This window comes from Poecilia mexicana, unplaced genomic scaffold (assembly GCF_051168715.1).
Source record: "Poecilia mexicana isolate PSO_F unplaced genomic scaffold, ASM5116871v1 scaffold_21, whole genome shotgun sequence".
Taxonomy (NCBI): domain Eukaryota; kingdom Metazoa; phylum Chordata; class Actinopteri; order Cyprinodontiformes; family Poeciliidae; genus Poecilia; species Poecilia mexicana.
In genome coordinates, this window is record NW_028263390.1 from 14,084,777 (window position 1) to 14,099,751 (window position 14,975).

Here is a 14,975-nt window from a genome sequence, read left to right on the forward strand (position 1 = left end):
CGATATAAAGACAGACCGCAGTTGGCTTGCGCCCCCAGAGGTGAGGCACAGCACTGCACTGCCTCTCCTTGGTCTTTAATGTATTTTAAGAGGCAATGTGTAAATTCAGCAATTTTGAGTATAAAAATGTTGAAATGACCAATATGAAAAACAATTTATAGAAGATTAAAGTGGACAAATTGATTTTCTTTTATCATTGTTGGCATGTATTATACTTCTCATGGCCTTGTGTTTATTCATCACAATTACCTCACCTACATCCCCTACCGCACATCGCTGTTGGTGCACCTGTGATGTAGGAGAAGTGTGGAAAATGTGTCATCCCACTCTTCCTGTGTGCTACATGTCTGCCAGACTATTTTTGTTTATCGCCCCTTCTCCCTCTTTTTGTTTCTCCACAGGTTCAAAGTGGAAGCTGGTGCCAATTTGCCTGTGATTGGCTTGTGGGTTGGAGAGGAACCAATCAAGACTCAAGGAAGCAGCTCACCTATAGGGCTGGCCAATTGACACATGTCTTGCTGCTTGGCTCTGTCTGTGGGAAAAGGTTTCTGGTGGGAGTTAGTGGAATAGGTAAGCTTGGGGTAGCCTATACAGAGACTCTGTCAATTTATTGTGGCTGTCAGGTTATTCTCCCCTCCTCAAAAGTGGAGGGATGCAACAGAGATTTAAGCTGTGACACAGCAATCACCATTAGCCATGTAACATCTGGTGGTTGTAGTTAAAAATTAACATTTTACTTGTTTTGCATTTGTTGCCTAAGAGCTGATTTCTTTAACTATCTTCAGTGCATTTCTATCTTTGTGTGTCTTTACATTTCTCACATCACTTGTTCTTAATCATATTAAACATTTTATTTATTTTTACAGAGACCACGCCCTTAATTCTGAAGATGGAGAACCATGTTCACTGTATCTCCTGTGTTAACCAGAGATGCATGGCACAGTCTGAACCAGGAGTTTCTTGTGAGATTATCACATGTCCTTTGATGTGTGGGGCTATGTTTCATTCCTGCAAAGGTGATGAGCACCAACTTTTGTGCCCACTCATGAAGGTTCCATGCCTTAATAGCAACTATGGCTGCCCAGCAATTCTGATCCGTAACAAAATCCCTGCACACATGGATGTTTGTCCGGCTGGGGTTGTCTTCTGCCCAGAGAGATGGAACTTGCACCCAACAGAAATATTGGATTTGAAACCTGGTAGGAGATTAGGAAGTATCTTGGATGAGATAAGGAACTATAAAGACCTTGCACTTGCTTTGGAGGACCACCAGGCACTCCTAGAGACCATAGAGGAGATGGGGATGGAAAACTTAACTTACAAAGATTCTGTTATTGAAGAAGCGATACTGTTAGCTTTAGCATTGTCTGCTTCTGAGGCATCAACCGTGTCTTCCTCTCTTCAATTGCAGTCTGGTCCAAAAGGAACAGAGGACGTTATGAGTGGAATCAAAGGTTTCAACAAAAAAGATATAAAGGAGAACTGTTCTAGCCTGAGATGTTTGGATGAAAGTGGTGCTCCTGAAAATATCGGTGTATTAAGTAAAAATGTAACCAATGGATCATTGATGGAAACAGAAGCCAATAATATTTCAAAAGAACCTGTGACCCTTCAAATAACATCACACACTTATCCCCCCATTTGTGGTCAGTCATTTCGCCGCGACCAATATCCTTCCCATTATCTAAATATCCACTGTGACTTTCACCCCAACTTCCGTGACCGCATAGAGTCCCACTGTCCTCTGGCATTGTATGGTTGTAGATTTTCCCAGCAGAGGTTGTGTTCATCCACCCACAGGGCCAGGGTGGTTTACCATAAGCACCTTAAGTCGTTTGTAATCCTGCCTTCTATCAATGCGGAACCTGCAAAGGACTCCCAGTCAGACCAGTTTAGTGGACTCCCCATTGAGATACTGTGGCACATAGCTAGATTCCTGGACAGTTTTAGCCTCTGCCAGCTGTCCTTGGTGTCGAGGACTATGAGGCAAGTGTGTGCCAGTCTCCTCCCTTCAAGGGGGATAGTAGAGCTGCAGTGGGAGCGAGGACATTTTCCTGGTCATCCTCACTCTTTGAGATGGCGGGTCAAATGTAAAGTGAGTAAAAAAAAATAAATAACTTGTGTATCTGTGTGTTTTAAACAATCACTGTTATGTAACATGCACCATGGAAATAATTGTGGATTTACCTTTAACAGCTGCAAATTTCTTTTTTTATTTTTGTGTAGTAGTAAACTCACTTATTTTTTTACTGTTGTAGGTGTGGAAGTTCAGCCCTGCCTTCAGTCCCGTGTACTCGTGGCATTTTGTTGATGTTCCTAGCATGTCGGATCACATGAAGAAGTGTCCTTTTTTCAACAGAGCTGAGCTGAAGACTAAGCCTGTGCCCCTTACCGCCCTGTGCACCGAACAAGACAGACTCTCAGTCCTGCACTGTTATCAGTCCCTGCGTAGCCTCATTGCTTGATCAAGCAAAGCTGATCTTTATGAGATTCACTGTGGAATTATGAGAATGTTGCTAATAAAAATGTCCTTTCTTGCACTAAACCAAAATGGAACTCTTATTATTCAGAAACCTTTACGCTAAAATGATATACTAGTCAAGTTTGTAATTTTGAGTCAGAAGAGAGGAGTAGACATCTTGGATTTGTGCTACAAATATTATGTTAAGTTTTGCATGAATGGCAGCCTGGAGAAGCCCTTCCAATTCCACACTAATTTCTCATGGATTTTTCATGTAATGCTCATGGCCTTGATATGTAACTACACTTTTTTAAGTGCCCATATTTTTGAAAGGACAGTCTGAGTTTAAAGATAATTACTTAATCTATTAATTGGCCCTAATTCAGTGGACTTGAAGCCACAATTCTTCAAGTAATTGTGGCTTTGTTACAGAGGTTCAGGTCTCATCTTTCAGATCTGAGTTACTCTGTAGTCTGCTTTTTCTGGTGTTCCTCGGGGAACCATTTTGGGTGCGTTTTTTATCTATGTCCCACCTTTAACGCATCAATTTCAGAATTATAACAATTTTGATTTATAAGCTGATAGTATTCAGACTGACATTCAGCTGAAGCTCTTCCATTCCTTTTCATAAAGCCCACTGACTAAATGATGACTTAAAGTATGAATGGACTTTTGTCAACTCATACATTGAAAAAACTTGGGATAGCATTTGATTCAGATTTGTTTAATTCTCATTTTCTATTCATCTGATAGAAAATCAAAGACTAAAACAATTCACCTGTGTAAACTACAGTAATGCTTCTTTCAGCAATATTGAAATGTGTTTTCCTTTTTCTCCCACTCGATTATATTGCAACGGCATAAACTTCACATTTTGTTAAATAAAGTTTTGAAGAGGGGTGAAAAAAAAACCGGTCGAGACGATGACTGACTGAGAGTGGCTAGCTATCTTTAGCAGTTTCTTCCCAGCGGCAACTACAGTTAATAGACACGTTTAGACGCATTAATGTAGAAACTATCAAAGACGTCATAACACGCCTTTTCCTGTCAATACGACACAGGTGAGAAACACCTGGAACCTCTAACACATTATTTTACGAAAAGTTGTTTTTGTTGTCAACTGCTCAACTTCCGTCCGAGCTAGCTGTTTTTAGCCAACATTAGCAACACTCACTCCGAGGTTTAGCTAGCTTTCTATTGTTATCTTTATAAGTCGGTATCGTAGAAAAATGACAGACGACAACATCAGAGTTTATATTAGGTTGATGGATAAAAATATGTAGATTACCGAAACTAAATGTTGCTGCAAACTTTGCTACAGAGCTGTTGGTGGCAACTGAACTTTTCCTGTTGACATGAAGTAGCTCCAATCTATTATTGTCTCAGTTGTTATGAGTAAATTCGCTTTAAAAATGCTTTATTTACTCCATAGCCATCCTAAGATAAGATAAGGTACGATTTTTGATAACAATCTGAATACTTACTTTATAAACGATTTATTTAAACGTATGGAAATACATTGGAATGTCCTGAAGAAATAGACAACCTTTTAATTTTCTCTAGATAGCTGAGTAGTTATGGCTTTACATTTAAAATTTCTCCCATCTTCTGGTTTCCATATGTTTTAATGGAAATTAATGCATTTATAACATCACTCTGTGATCGCAAGTTGTTTTTCAAGCCCTTACTAACTTTGCTACTTAAAAGTTTTTAGTTGTTGCAATGTTAGATTTATGGAAAATTAATTTGCAGCTTTAAAGTAAAGCAATGTACAACAGCAGATCTATGATCAAACTGCAGTTTTAGGACAGCTTGCAAATTGAAAGGCTCCAATATGGAGCAATCCAATCTCAGTTATTTTGGCCAAAATAGAAATTGCAATGCTATGACTGTTTGAGACAGGAATTTCTTTTATCGTGCTTATTTATTACTGTTTGTCTTTTGGTCAGTAGCATAGTGTTTTGATTGGATTCAAAATTAAAATGCAATTTTGATCAACTGCACAGCACTGCCTTTAAATTTCAAATAACTTATTTAATTTAGATCTTTTTAAAGTTTTGTCTACTTTTAGCTAAATTTATTTTTTGTTTTACACATGTAATTGGTTGCTTCTCTTAGCTTGGGTTGAACAAGCATATTCATGATAAAAATGTAATTTCATGTAAACTGACTACAACTCTTGAAAATGGATTTAAACCCCCTTTTGTTGTAGAGCCTGAGGCATTCTTCTTTATTAATTTTTGTTGCTTATTTATGTTTTCAATCTTGCACATAAAATAAATGCTAATGTTCACTTTCAAATGGCTCTTAACAAAATCACCTACAAAAATTCTCACCAAAAATCCCATTGCATAGACAGAAGTTCCTGAAACTTAAACATCATTGATCTTTTGACAGTGATTTGAAACAATGAGGCATGAATGAGTTAAGTCAGTAGTAGTGACATCTGCTGGTTGCTGTTGTGATAGCAGTCTTTCAAGTCTGAAACAAATCACCAAAACACTGTTTGTCTACTTAATACCAGTACATCTAAAACAATATAAATATTAGAAATATCATGTTTTTGATACCTCATTTCAACAATTGAATTCATATATTCATTACAAGTAGAATTTCATATTTTAACCCTTTATTTCTAGCCATTTTTATGATTGACTTGCATGAAAACCCAAACTTTGGTTTCTCAGTCACTTAGAATGTTACAGAAGAGCAAAAAAATAAATAAAAATAAACCAAATTGTCAGCCTTTTGAAAAGAGAGTTTACTTGAATACACTACTTGATTGGGCTTCCTTTTGCATGAATTGTTGCATCAAAACAGCTTCATATGGAGGCGATCAGTCTGTGGCTTTGTTCAGCTGTAATGAAAGCCCTGTAGCTGGCACGCCTTTTCTTACTACACTTTTTCCTTCCATTGCACTTTCTATGAATAGGCTTGAATGCAGCATTCTGCAAACAACCAACTTTGTTAGCAATGATCTATTGAGGTCTATTCTCCTTGTGGAGTATGTAAATGACATCTACCAAGTCAAAATGGATTGAGTAAACCATTTTATACAGATATGCTTTTTTTGTAATTTGTAATACTCTTAACTTTCAGTGATGTTATATTTTGGGTTTTCATTTAGGGTAAGCTACTATATGATCATCAAAATTATACAGATTTATATATGATTATATGTGTAGGAGTGTGTAATGAATCTATGTTTAGATTCAGTACACTATTTTGTAGTAGCAGCTGAATAGTGTTTGTCATTCACAATTTTTTTTAGCATTTATGTCTTTTGTCTTTAAAACACATTGACATAATGTAAATACATCATTTAAATCATTTGGGCCTGACTCTTATCTCTCATAATATTCTCCTACAGAGGCGCCCATATAAACCACTCCACCCCCTCAGTGGCTCTTCAAATGGAGCACCACCATGTTCACTGTATCTCCTGTGTTAACCAAAGATGCATGGTCAAACCTGAACCAGGAGTTTCTTGTGATCTAATCGCATGTCCATTGGTGTGTGGGGCTGTGTTTCACTCCTGCAAAGTTGATGAGCACCAACTTTTGTGCCCACTTACGAGGATTCCATGCCTTAATAGTGGCTATGGCTGCCCAGCCATGCTGATCCGTAACCAGATGTCTGCACACCTGGATGTCTGTCCAGCTGGAGCTGTCTCCTGCACAATGGAGTGGAACAGGTGGCCTGTTAGCTGCTTGAACTACACCTCTTATGAGAGCCTAATTAGCCTGTTGGAAGAGATGGAGCAGCTGGACATGGCGCTTGCACTTCAGGACCAACAAACACTCCTTGATTCGATGAAGATGATTGCCAACACTCCATCTCCACAAGAAGATCCAGCCACTAGAAAGGAGATTAAACCGAAACATTTAGCTTCACAGCCGTCTGCTCTTGAAATCTCAACCTCGCAGTTGTCCTCCTCGCATCAATCCCAGTCAGCCCCCAAAGCTTCAACAAAGGAGAAAATTCTCAGTGGGATTAACGGTTTGAAAGAGGAACACCTGAGTAAGTTGTATGAGGCCACAGTTGAGACTGCAAGAAGCTTAGCTGCTGCTCTAGACTTTGTTAGCAATGCCAGCTGTGGTGAAAGTAGCTCAGGAGGTGAGAATGTAGGAGATGTCTTGCTACAAAACAGTTTGGACAGTAATAGAGACATTCAGAATGGACTGGAAGACATAACCCCACAACATGCTGATGGTTTGCACAAAAGTAACATAAATGGGAACAGTTCTAGTCTGAGCCGCTTAGATGAAAATGGAGCTTTTGAAGGAATCAGTAGGCAGAACAAAACCGCAGCCAATGGACCATCGGTGGAGGCAACAAATGCTGATACTTCACAAGAACCTGCGACCCCACAAATTATATCCCCAGTCCATGTGACCCAGGGTGTGGCACAGCGGGCTGACCATGTAGTTCTGGACAATAAAGGGCTAGTTCTTCCAGGAAGTCTTGGACCTGAGAGGATGCTGCCCCTGAACCTCTTCTATAAGGGCCAGGTTCAATATCCTCTAACTAATGGACAATTAGGTGCTAAAGCAGACAAGTCACCATATAGGCTGCGGGTAGAAATGGAAGACAAAGCAGTTGATACTTCAGACTTGGAGCATGATGATGATCCTATGGGCCTTGGGGAGATTGATGCGATCCCACCAGCTCTACTCTTCTGTTTGGAAGAGTCCAGGGAGTGTAGAAGGATCTCTGATACGGTCTACATTGATGGTTACCGTGTTGACCTCGGCACGCAGACTTTCACATTTCCTGCGGCAGTCTTGGTGACTAATACAAGAGTGGGCGACATGGCCTCTGTTTCAGCCTGTGACCATGCAGCACCACAGCTCGCCTACCCCAGCCCTCTTCGCACCCTTCGCCTCGGCCAGGTCCTCGAAGCTCTGGATTCAGAGGCGGTCCCATATAATCGTTACCTCCCACCTAACCCCCAACACCAGCACACCTTTCCTTTCTTATGTGGTCAGTCATTCAGGCGGGACCAGTTTTCGTCACATTTCAGAAACATCCACGGGGAGATTCACGCTTGGCTCAGTGGCTGGATAGAGCAACGCTGCCCCCTTGCATATTATGGCTGTACATTTTCCCAGCGGAGATTTTACCCATCTACCCGAGGATCAAAGGTGGTTCACGATAGGCATCTTAAGGCATTTGGGGTTCAGCCCTGCACCAGACTGCAACCTCCAACAGATTCCCAGTCAGACCGGTTTAGTGGGCTCCCCATTGAGATACTGTGGCATATAGCTGGATTCCTGGATAGTTTTAGCCTGTGCCAGCTGTCCCTGGTGTCAAGGACTATGAGGGAAGTGTGTGCCAGTCTCCTCCAGACCAGGGGCATTGTAGAGCTGCAGTGGGAGCGAACAGATTGTCCTAGTGGGATCCGTAATGTGTCGTGGCAGGTCAAAAATAAGGTGAGTTCAGAACTGATTTATCAGTGTTCAATGAGTGTGAATACTTTTGCGAAACAAAATCTCTTTATGATCATTCAAATATATTTTACTGTTACAGGTGTGGCGATTCAGCACCGCTTTCACTCCTGTATCCTCTTGGGGTTTCACTGAGGTCCCCAGCATGTCGGTTCACCTTAAGAAGTGTCCTTTCAACGTAGTAGAGCAGAAGACAGAACCAATACCTCTTCCTGCCATGTGTACCGCACGAGATGGACTGTCACTCCGCCGCGTCCTGCGTCATGTCAACACTTGACCAAACAAGGCTGATCTGCATGAGATTCACTGTAGCTTTATGAGAATGTGGCTAGTGAAGTAAAATGGATTCCGATTAGTTTTGATTATAAAGAAGCCTTAATGGGGAAAAAAAGACTTCAGGTCTGTTAATGGTTTTGAATGAAAAAGTGAGCATTCACAATTGCTTTGCATGGATTTGTGATGAAAGTGCACCTTTATTCTGCTAAGAAAACATATTTTGACAAAGATAATTGTGCACAACAGATTTATATTCTCCTGAAGATGAAATATTCTGCCTTTCGTATGTATCTATGGAAAACAGTACATGTTAAAACTCCATTATTTCTGAATATTATAAACCATGCCAGCACTTTATATTTTAATTCCTTCCAAACTGAACAGTGAACTTTGTCTGACGAGCTTCCGATCGCTGCTAAGGGTCAAGTTCAGTGTGCATGTTATGGTTAGGTTTATCTGAAGTTTGGATCACAGTTTGATATCACAAAATGACTAATGTACCTGATTGCTGCAGTTTAATAAAGTGTTTACTGACTTTTTATTTTTCTCTAAGGCCTCTTTTAATAGTTCATTTCCATATTTATGCAAAATGTTTGGATAGAAAGCAAATATTGCAAAATCCAGGAAAACAAATCCAAATTCAAGACTGAAGTTACTACCCTTACTTAGCTGTGTACTATGTATTACAATAACATATTGCAATATATACTTAAACTGTTTCATTGTACAACTGTTTCAAGGGCAAAATAAACTGCCAAACCCCATCAGTAGTGAGAGGATGGGAATAGGTCAAAAGTGACAACTGTTACAAATTTCACTTTGTGATTTCTGCCCATAAAGGCATTGAAACATGAATGGGTGACTGGAATTCGGACATAAAATCTATTACTTAAACCTATATTCAGGCTTTTAAATGGATATAGATCACAAGCAAAATATAATTTTTAGTTTTTTTTCCAAGGTTTTTGTGCCAACTTAGAATTGATTCAGGTGAATCTTGCATAAATAGATGTCAAACATGGACTGAAATATCACATTTGCTAGTTTTTACATTTTCAAAGAAAAATAAAGGTTGCATTTATATCCAAGATTACACCCAGGGTGCTGTTCAAGAACTCCCTCTATTTTTGCCTTTTAGACTTTAGTGTATTAACCTTGATTTTGTATTTTTGACCAGTCCATTATCCCACTCCTACCTTTACAGAGCTTTCTTAGAAAAACTGGGAGCCAAAGTATTGAAATGTTTCACCTTCTAATTGGCTTTCCAGGTGTATTTGACCTTGTAATGATCAGTCTGCCCATTTAAAGGGTGACAAGTAGTCACTGCAGTGTTGTGACTGTGTGTACTTGATAGAACATGACCACAGGAAGCAAAGAGTTATCCCTGTAGATTAGAAAGACAATTACAGACAAGCATGTTAAAGGTAAAGGCTATTGGAGCATCTTCAGCTTGTTGCACCTATTCAAAAGGTCCATGGCAATGTAACCAACCTTCCTGGGATACTAATCATAACCAAAAAACTGGTACAGGGCATCTTGAATCTGTGCAAGGTATGGTGAAGTCTCAAGATTAAGGATTCTGGAGACAAGTGTCAAGATTCACAAGTCAATTTGTGTGCACACAAATCCTAGACATACTTTTTAATTAATGCAATTTTTCTCCCAAAAAATAAAAGCAGTTTTTTTAAACAGGCTCTCTGTACATTACAATTAAATATGCTAAACTATTAAGTGAGACTCAAGTCATTCATCTCATTGATTCTGAGTAGACTTTTAGATGGTTTTCACCCTTGCTAGAAATTAAACAGCCAAGTCAATGTTTTGTCTGAACAGCTGTTTGACACCCCATAATGTCATTGACATACTGCACACAGCGAAGATAATACCCTTCAATGAGCATTGTAGAGACCTGTGTCTTGGGGAATTGTACAGTCAAGACTGACCACCACAAAGCCTTTCATACATGCCTTTATTTTTTAAATATGTGATGAACACAATCCCTAAATGGTCACACTGTTTTCTACCACATCAGGGTTCAGATATGTGTAGGGCATTTCCAGTTCTGCATTTCTTGCTGCAATTTCTTCCGTCATGTAGGACAAGTCAGCTTGCAAGACCTTGATGATCTCCTTTGGTATTGGCTCGTCAAAGTACTCCTCTGGAAATTGACCCAGGAGAACCTGCATGTGCCAGACAGCAGAGAGACCGCTTCAGAAATGTGAAAACTGAACATTTTTTGTAATCCATCCTGATTTTCTTACCACATCATTGTACTTTTCTGAAAGAATCCTAGCAGCTGACATAATCTTGACCGAGTCGTCAACATCTGGGAGAGTCTCCAGAACAGTCTGCATGCTGGACTGCCCCTTTATGGCTGGAGGAGGTTTGCACAGCAGGAGGGAGCCATTGGGTACCCAGGAGTTGTAGTCATACTAGAATTAGAGATAAAATGGATAAGAAAATCTAGGGTGTATTGGAATCCAATTCAAATCAGAAAGTTAAAGATTCCAAGACATTTCCCAGTTTTGATTAGAGCTTACAGTTAACTCTTCAAAAATGTTAACACATTTTAATAAAGACTCCATGTTTATGTACAGGATGTGGACACAGTACTAATGCAGTTATTGCTCCATTGTGTAAAGTGATCAGCCTGAGGTATTCATTCCATTGATTTGATTTACTTAATCGCATTTAAGACACATCAAGTCCATTCAAATTGTATGTGCTAAAATGTAGTCCAGTGCAGAAAATGGATAACATTTGCCCACCTGGCCATTGTTAACTGCAGCATGCTGTACAGACACTCTGAAGATCACCATGGTGATGAACTTTGCCACTTCCTCAATGGTATTGAAGCAGGATGGGAAACCTGTTGTAGAGTCACTGTCCATTATTCTGCAGCAGCAATTGAACTGAAAACAGATCTTTACCTGAATGTTTGTTCTCCAAGAAGCCATGTGTGAATATCTCATTAACCCATTCCTGCAGCTCAATGTCTTTCATCACATCACAATCAGAAGTGTAGTAGTGCTCCACCATAGCCTTTGCAAAACTGGCAAAAGAAAATAAAGATGCATACATGCATTCTGAAACGAGTGCATTTAACAATATGTTGCCAAGTTTAATTACTCATTGAGGTAGTTCCACAGCTTCAGTGCATCATCTCTGTAGTAAAAGTTTGGGATCGACTCCAGTCCTCTTTCATTGATGTTTTCAGGCAGACAGAGGGAGCTGTAGGTCAATTGAGACAGATCTCTTCTCATAAGCTCCATCAGCCCCTCCACTCCAAGTGAGCTCTGTTAAAAAAAATTAAAAAAATGTTCTTAAATACAAACCAAGAGTTTCATGAAAGGCTTCACAGATTTTTCCAGTCATACCTCACTCAATGCTCCCCCAGGTGAAAGTAGTAGTTTGCGGACCAAGATGTTTATGTGGAGAGTGTAACGAAAGTGCGGGATCAGCAGCTGTATAGACATGACAAAACTGAAGGTCAAATAGCTTGAAGAGACTATTGCTTGCTCATCTTTATGTCAGCCGATACCTTATAAAGAGGATGAATGGTTGGGAGGCAGCGAAAAGTAGCAATAGTGAAGACTTCTGCTAGATAGTGAGTGTGCAAGAGATGATAGAGCGTCTGGTGTTGAATCAGGTCTGAACTCCTAAAAAACAGCTTGGCCAGAAGCCAATCTGTTTCAAGGTCACTTGGTAGAAAGATGGGGTTCTGCTCAGAGGGTTGTTGGTACAGCTGCATGGAATTGGGATAGAGAGAAAAAAAAAAACTCAATTTGCCTAATGCCCCCAGTTAGTGTCACATTAGGTCCCATTTTGTCTCAAATGATCATTTTGTGTCATCGTCATTCACATGGCAAGTGACTAATGGAACATGAACATGTTTAAGTGTTTCTCCCTTCAGTAAATTACCTGTATGGCAATTGGCAACAGTTTTCCTTCTGGGTTCTTGTAAAACAAGCACAAACCAGCTGCAACATGCAGAGGATTTCCATCTTTCTGTCTGGTTGGTAATCCATCCATTATCTTCTGGTCACATAGAAATATATTGCCTTCCTGCGGGGGGGAACGAGTTGATTCAGTATATTCCTTTTCTCCATATATCAAACCTCATTTTATTGAGTGAATATGAATTCAGGAAAACAAGTACAACAGATTTTAAATATTGTTCTTTAAAGACAAAACTGAAGCACATCAGTATCAAGTTCCCTTTAGAAGTTCAGCTCTTAAGCAGTGGTAAAATACGAGTACATTCCTAGTTGAGCACCTAAAATTGTCTAAAAGTAAAATCCTTCAACACCTCCATTAAGCATCGTTTCATGTTTGTCATATGAAATCCCAAGCATATGCTCACCTCCATTTCCTTTTCCAGAGTGGTTCCAGTTTCCAGAAAAGGTTTCACCATCTCATCAGTCACTGGAAAGTTTGGGGGAAGTTTGGAGCAGCGCTTGATCACATTGGGGTTGGTTCCATTCAAAAACTGGTATCCAAAGAAGTCATCTTCCTTCCAGTGCTCTGAAACGTACTCTGGAATAATAAAAGTTGGAAACCAAACAGCATAATTCTGATTCTTTAAAATACATTTCTGGGAAAAAATAAAAATTGAGATGTATATTTAGTAAGGTTTCAACCACCTAACATCTTTGTCTTTTTGAACTGGAAGATATTTTTTATGTCTTCAATTTGTTTCCATTTTTTACCAGGTTCAGTCAGTCCCTTCATTGCAAGTTCAAGAGTTCTGAAGAATAGAGCGCAAAGCAGAAATCAGTGAACACATACCAACTTCAAGGTATTAGGAGCACAAATGAGGGGCAACCTGGAATAATTGGCTCACATGAGTTTGTGTGTGTGGTCCAATTCAGACATGGAGAAACGAACTTCTGCCAAAAGCTCAAACACATCTTTGAAGTGACTGATGTGCAGCAACCCATCACCAATGAACTCCCATCTAAAAACAAAAATTAAGTTGAAAATTTGCACAGATGCAATTCTAGAGAAACTTGACTGGAAACTTACTTGTAAGAGCTCTTTTTCAACTCCAGTTCTTTTTTTCTGTGGTTAAGCAGCAGAGGATGTTCCTCTTCCATAAATGTTACTCCTTGGACACACACACAAAAAAAAAATCTTATACCATGGTGAAGATGAATATACCCAATAATCAGACAGTGTGTCAGCATTAGTAACATTGCACTTTAAAACTTAGACCTTTTCCTCCTCTCAGCTCCACAAATTCCCCCCTGGAAATCCATCTATAACAAGGGAAAAGAATTTCTTCTTCCTCTGGAGTCGTCACTTCTATTTTGGAGCAGTACCACTCGTCTTCTGGGAAGATCAGAAAGGGATCCTTCTCAACCTTGACGAGCAGAAGTTTCCCCAGAGATGAGCTAGTTTTGACTTTGTATGCACCAGTCTGAAAGTTATCATACAAAAATATGAAAGTCAATGTGCCATCCTACATATCCATATCAGAGTGATGAATGTTTAACAAGTGTATCCATGTTTATGGTAAAATATTCTTGAGACTTAATGCATTCAGTTTTACATTGTATGCCAACCTTATTAAAAAAAAAAAACTTAAATATACAGCAGCTTGCCTTTCCGGTTATAAAGTCGATCCCCAAATTGTTCAACTCTGTGCGCTCACTCTGCCCTTCTGTCCCAATCAAGATGATGTAGATGTGATCCATTGTGCCTGAATGCTTCATGGCACCTGTTGTCACCTTGAGCTTGTATTCAGCCATAGCCTGAATACACACTGCAGCAGGAGAAAAATCAAGACATTATTTCAATTGGCGAAAATCAAAGAAAAAAAAAAAAACAAAAAAACTACACGTTACTTTCTCCTCAGGGAGAGAAAGAAGTGCCCAAGCAGACATTATTGCACATAAAATTACAGCTGCATCTTTAAGCTACAGCACACAAAGATATAATTTCAAATTGTCAACATAAGGCTAATGTCAACAATTAAATCGAGTTTAATTTACCTTACCAGTGACAGGATAACCAACTGACAAAGTTAGCAGACAGCTAGGGCAAACTGTCAGGGGTGAAAGAAGCCAGATCGCTGAATGGAAGCAGGTGGAGGTCATGTCCAATAAAAAGAAGAAAATGGCAATTATGAAAGCTGAAACAGGTGTGCTGTTAATTAGTGACCATCAGCAGGTTAGATTAGTGGTTGAAGGGAGAGAAGTGTGAAAGCACTTTGCTCAGAAAATGTGAATATGACATGAGACCTCCAAAAACCTCAATGAAATGACCAAAATATCTTTTGAATGTTTTTTTTATATATATACAGAAAGGTTGGCTACATTATCATGGACCTTTTGAATAGGTGTAACAAGCAGAAGATGGTCCAATAGCATTTACCTTTAACCTGCTTGTCTGTAATTGTCTATCTCTCCAGGGACAACCCTTTTCTTTGCTTCACGTGATCATTTTCTGTTGTATATTCTGTTGTATAAAAAGTTGTATATTGACACAAACTGGCAATTTAGCAAAGAATGGGTTCTCTGTCACCATGGCAGCACTGGAGAGCCTTTTATTTTAAGCATCTATTTTGTTCATTTCAGTCAGTATGACCTACAGATGAAATCAGATAGTCTTAGAGCACCTTATTGCCCTGTAGAAATAAAATATTTGTGAATTCCAGTTTTATGGTAATTTGAATTTCCATATAAAAAACATTTAAAAGATATTTTAGTCATTTCATTGAGGTTTTTGGAGGTCTCATGTCATATTCACATTTTCTGAGCAAAGTGTTTTCACACTTCTCTCCCTTTAAC

General features: G+C 39.3%; 3 protein-coding genes across 3 annotated transcripts; 2 read left to right on the forward strand and 1 right to left on the reverse strand.

Moving 5' to 3' along the window:
• Window positions 1-875: 875 nt before the first annotated feature.
• On the forward strand, window positions 876-2,551 carry LOC106928767 (F-box only protein 30-like). The gene is made up of 2 exons (XM_015005257.2): window positions 876-2,095; window positions 2,259-2,551. The coding sequence occupies exons 1-2, from the start codon at window positions 890-892 to the stop codon at window positions 2,463-2,465; spliced, it is 1,413 nt and encodes a 470-aa protein (XP_014860743.2). The 5' UTR covers window positions 876-889; the 3' UTR covers window positions 2,466-2,551.
• Window positions 2,552-3,370: 819 nt separating this feature from the next.
• Window positions 3,371-8,723, forward strand: LOC106928766 (F-box only protein 30-like). The gene is made up of 3 exons (XM_015005254.2): window positions 3,371-3,522; window positions 5,832-7,893; window positions 7,991-8,723. Exons 2-3 carry the CDS (start codon window positions 5,875-5,877, stop codon window positions 8,183-8,185), a joined length of 2,214 nt encoding a protein of 737 aa, XP_014860740.2. The 5' UTR covers window positions 3,371-3,522; window positions 5,832-5,874; the 3' UTR covers window positions 8,186-8,723.
• Window positions 8,724-10,135: 1,412 nt separating this feature from the next.
• On the reverse strand, window positions 10,136-14,290 carry LOC148153057 (hydroperoxide isomerase ALOXE3-like). The gene is made up of 15 exons (XM_088002041.1): window positions 14,183-14,290; window positions 13,788-13,948; window positions 13,399-13,603; window positions 13,210-13,291; window positions 13,028-13,141; window positions 12,828-12,931; window positions 12,548-12,720; window positions 12,106-12,249; window positions 11,726-11,929; window positions 11,562-11,648; window positions 11,314-11,480; window positions 11,115-11,236; window positions 10,953-11,053; window positions 10,446-10,616; window positions 10,136-10,364 (listed from the first exon to the last, which is right to left on the reverse strand). The coding sequence occupies exons 1-15, from the start codon at window positions 14,280-14,282 to the stop codon at window positions 10,185-10,187; spliced, it is 2,115 nt and encodes a 704-aa protein (XP_087858167.1). The 5' UTR covers window positions 14,283-14,290; the 3' UTR covers window positions 10,136-10,184.
• Between the last annotated feature and the right edge of the window lie 685 nt (window positions 14,291-14,975).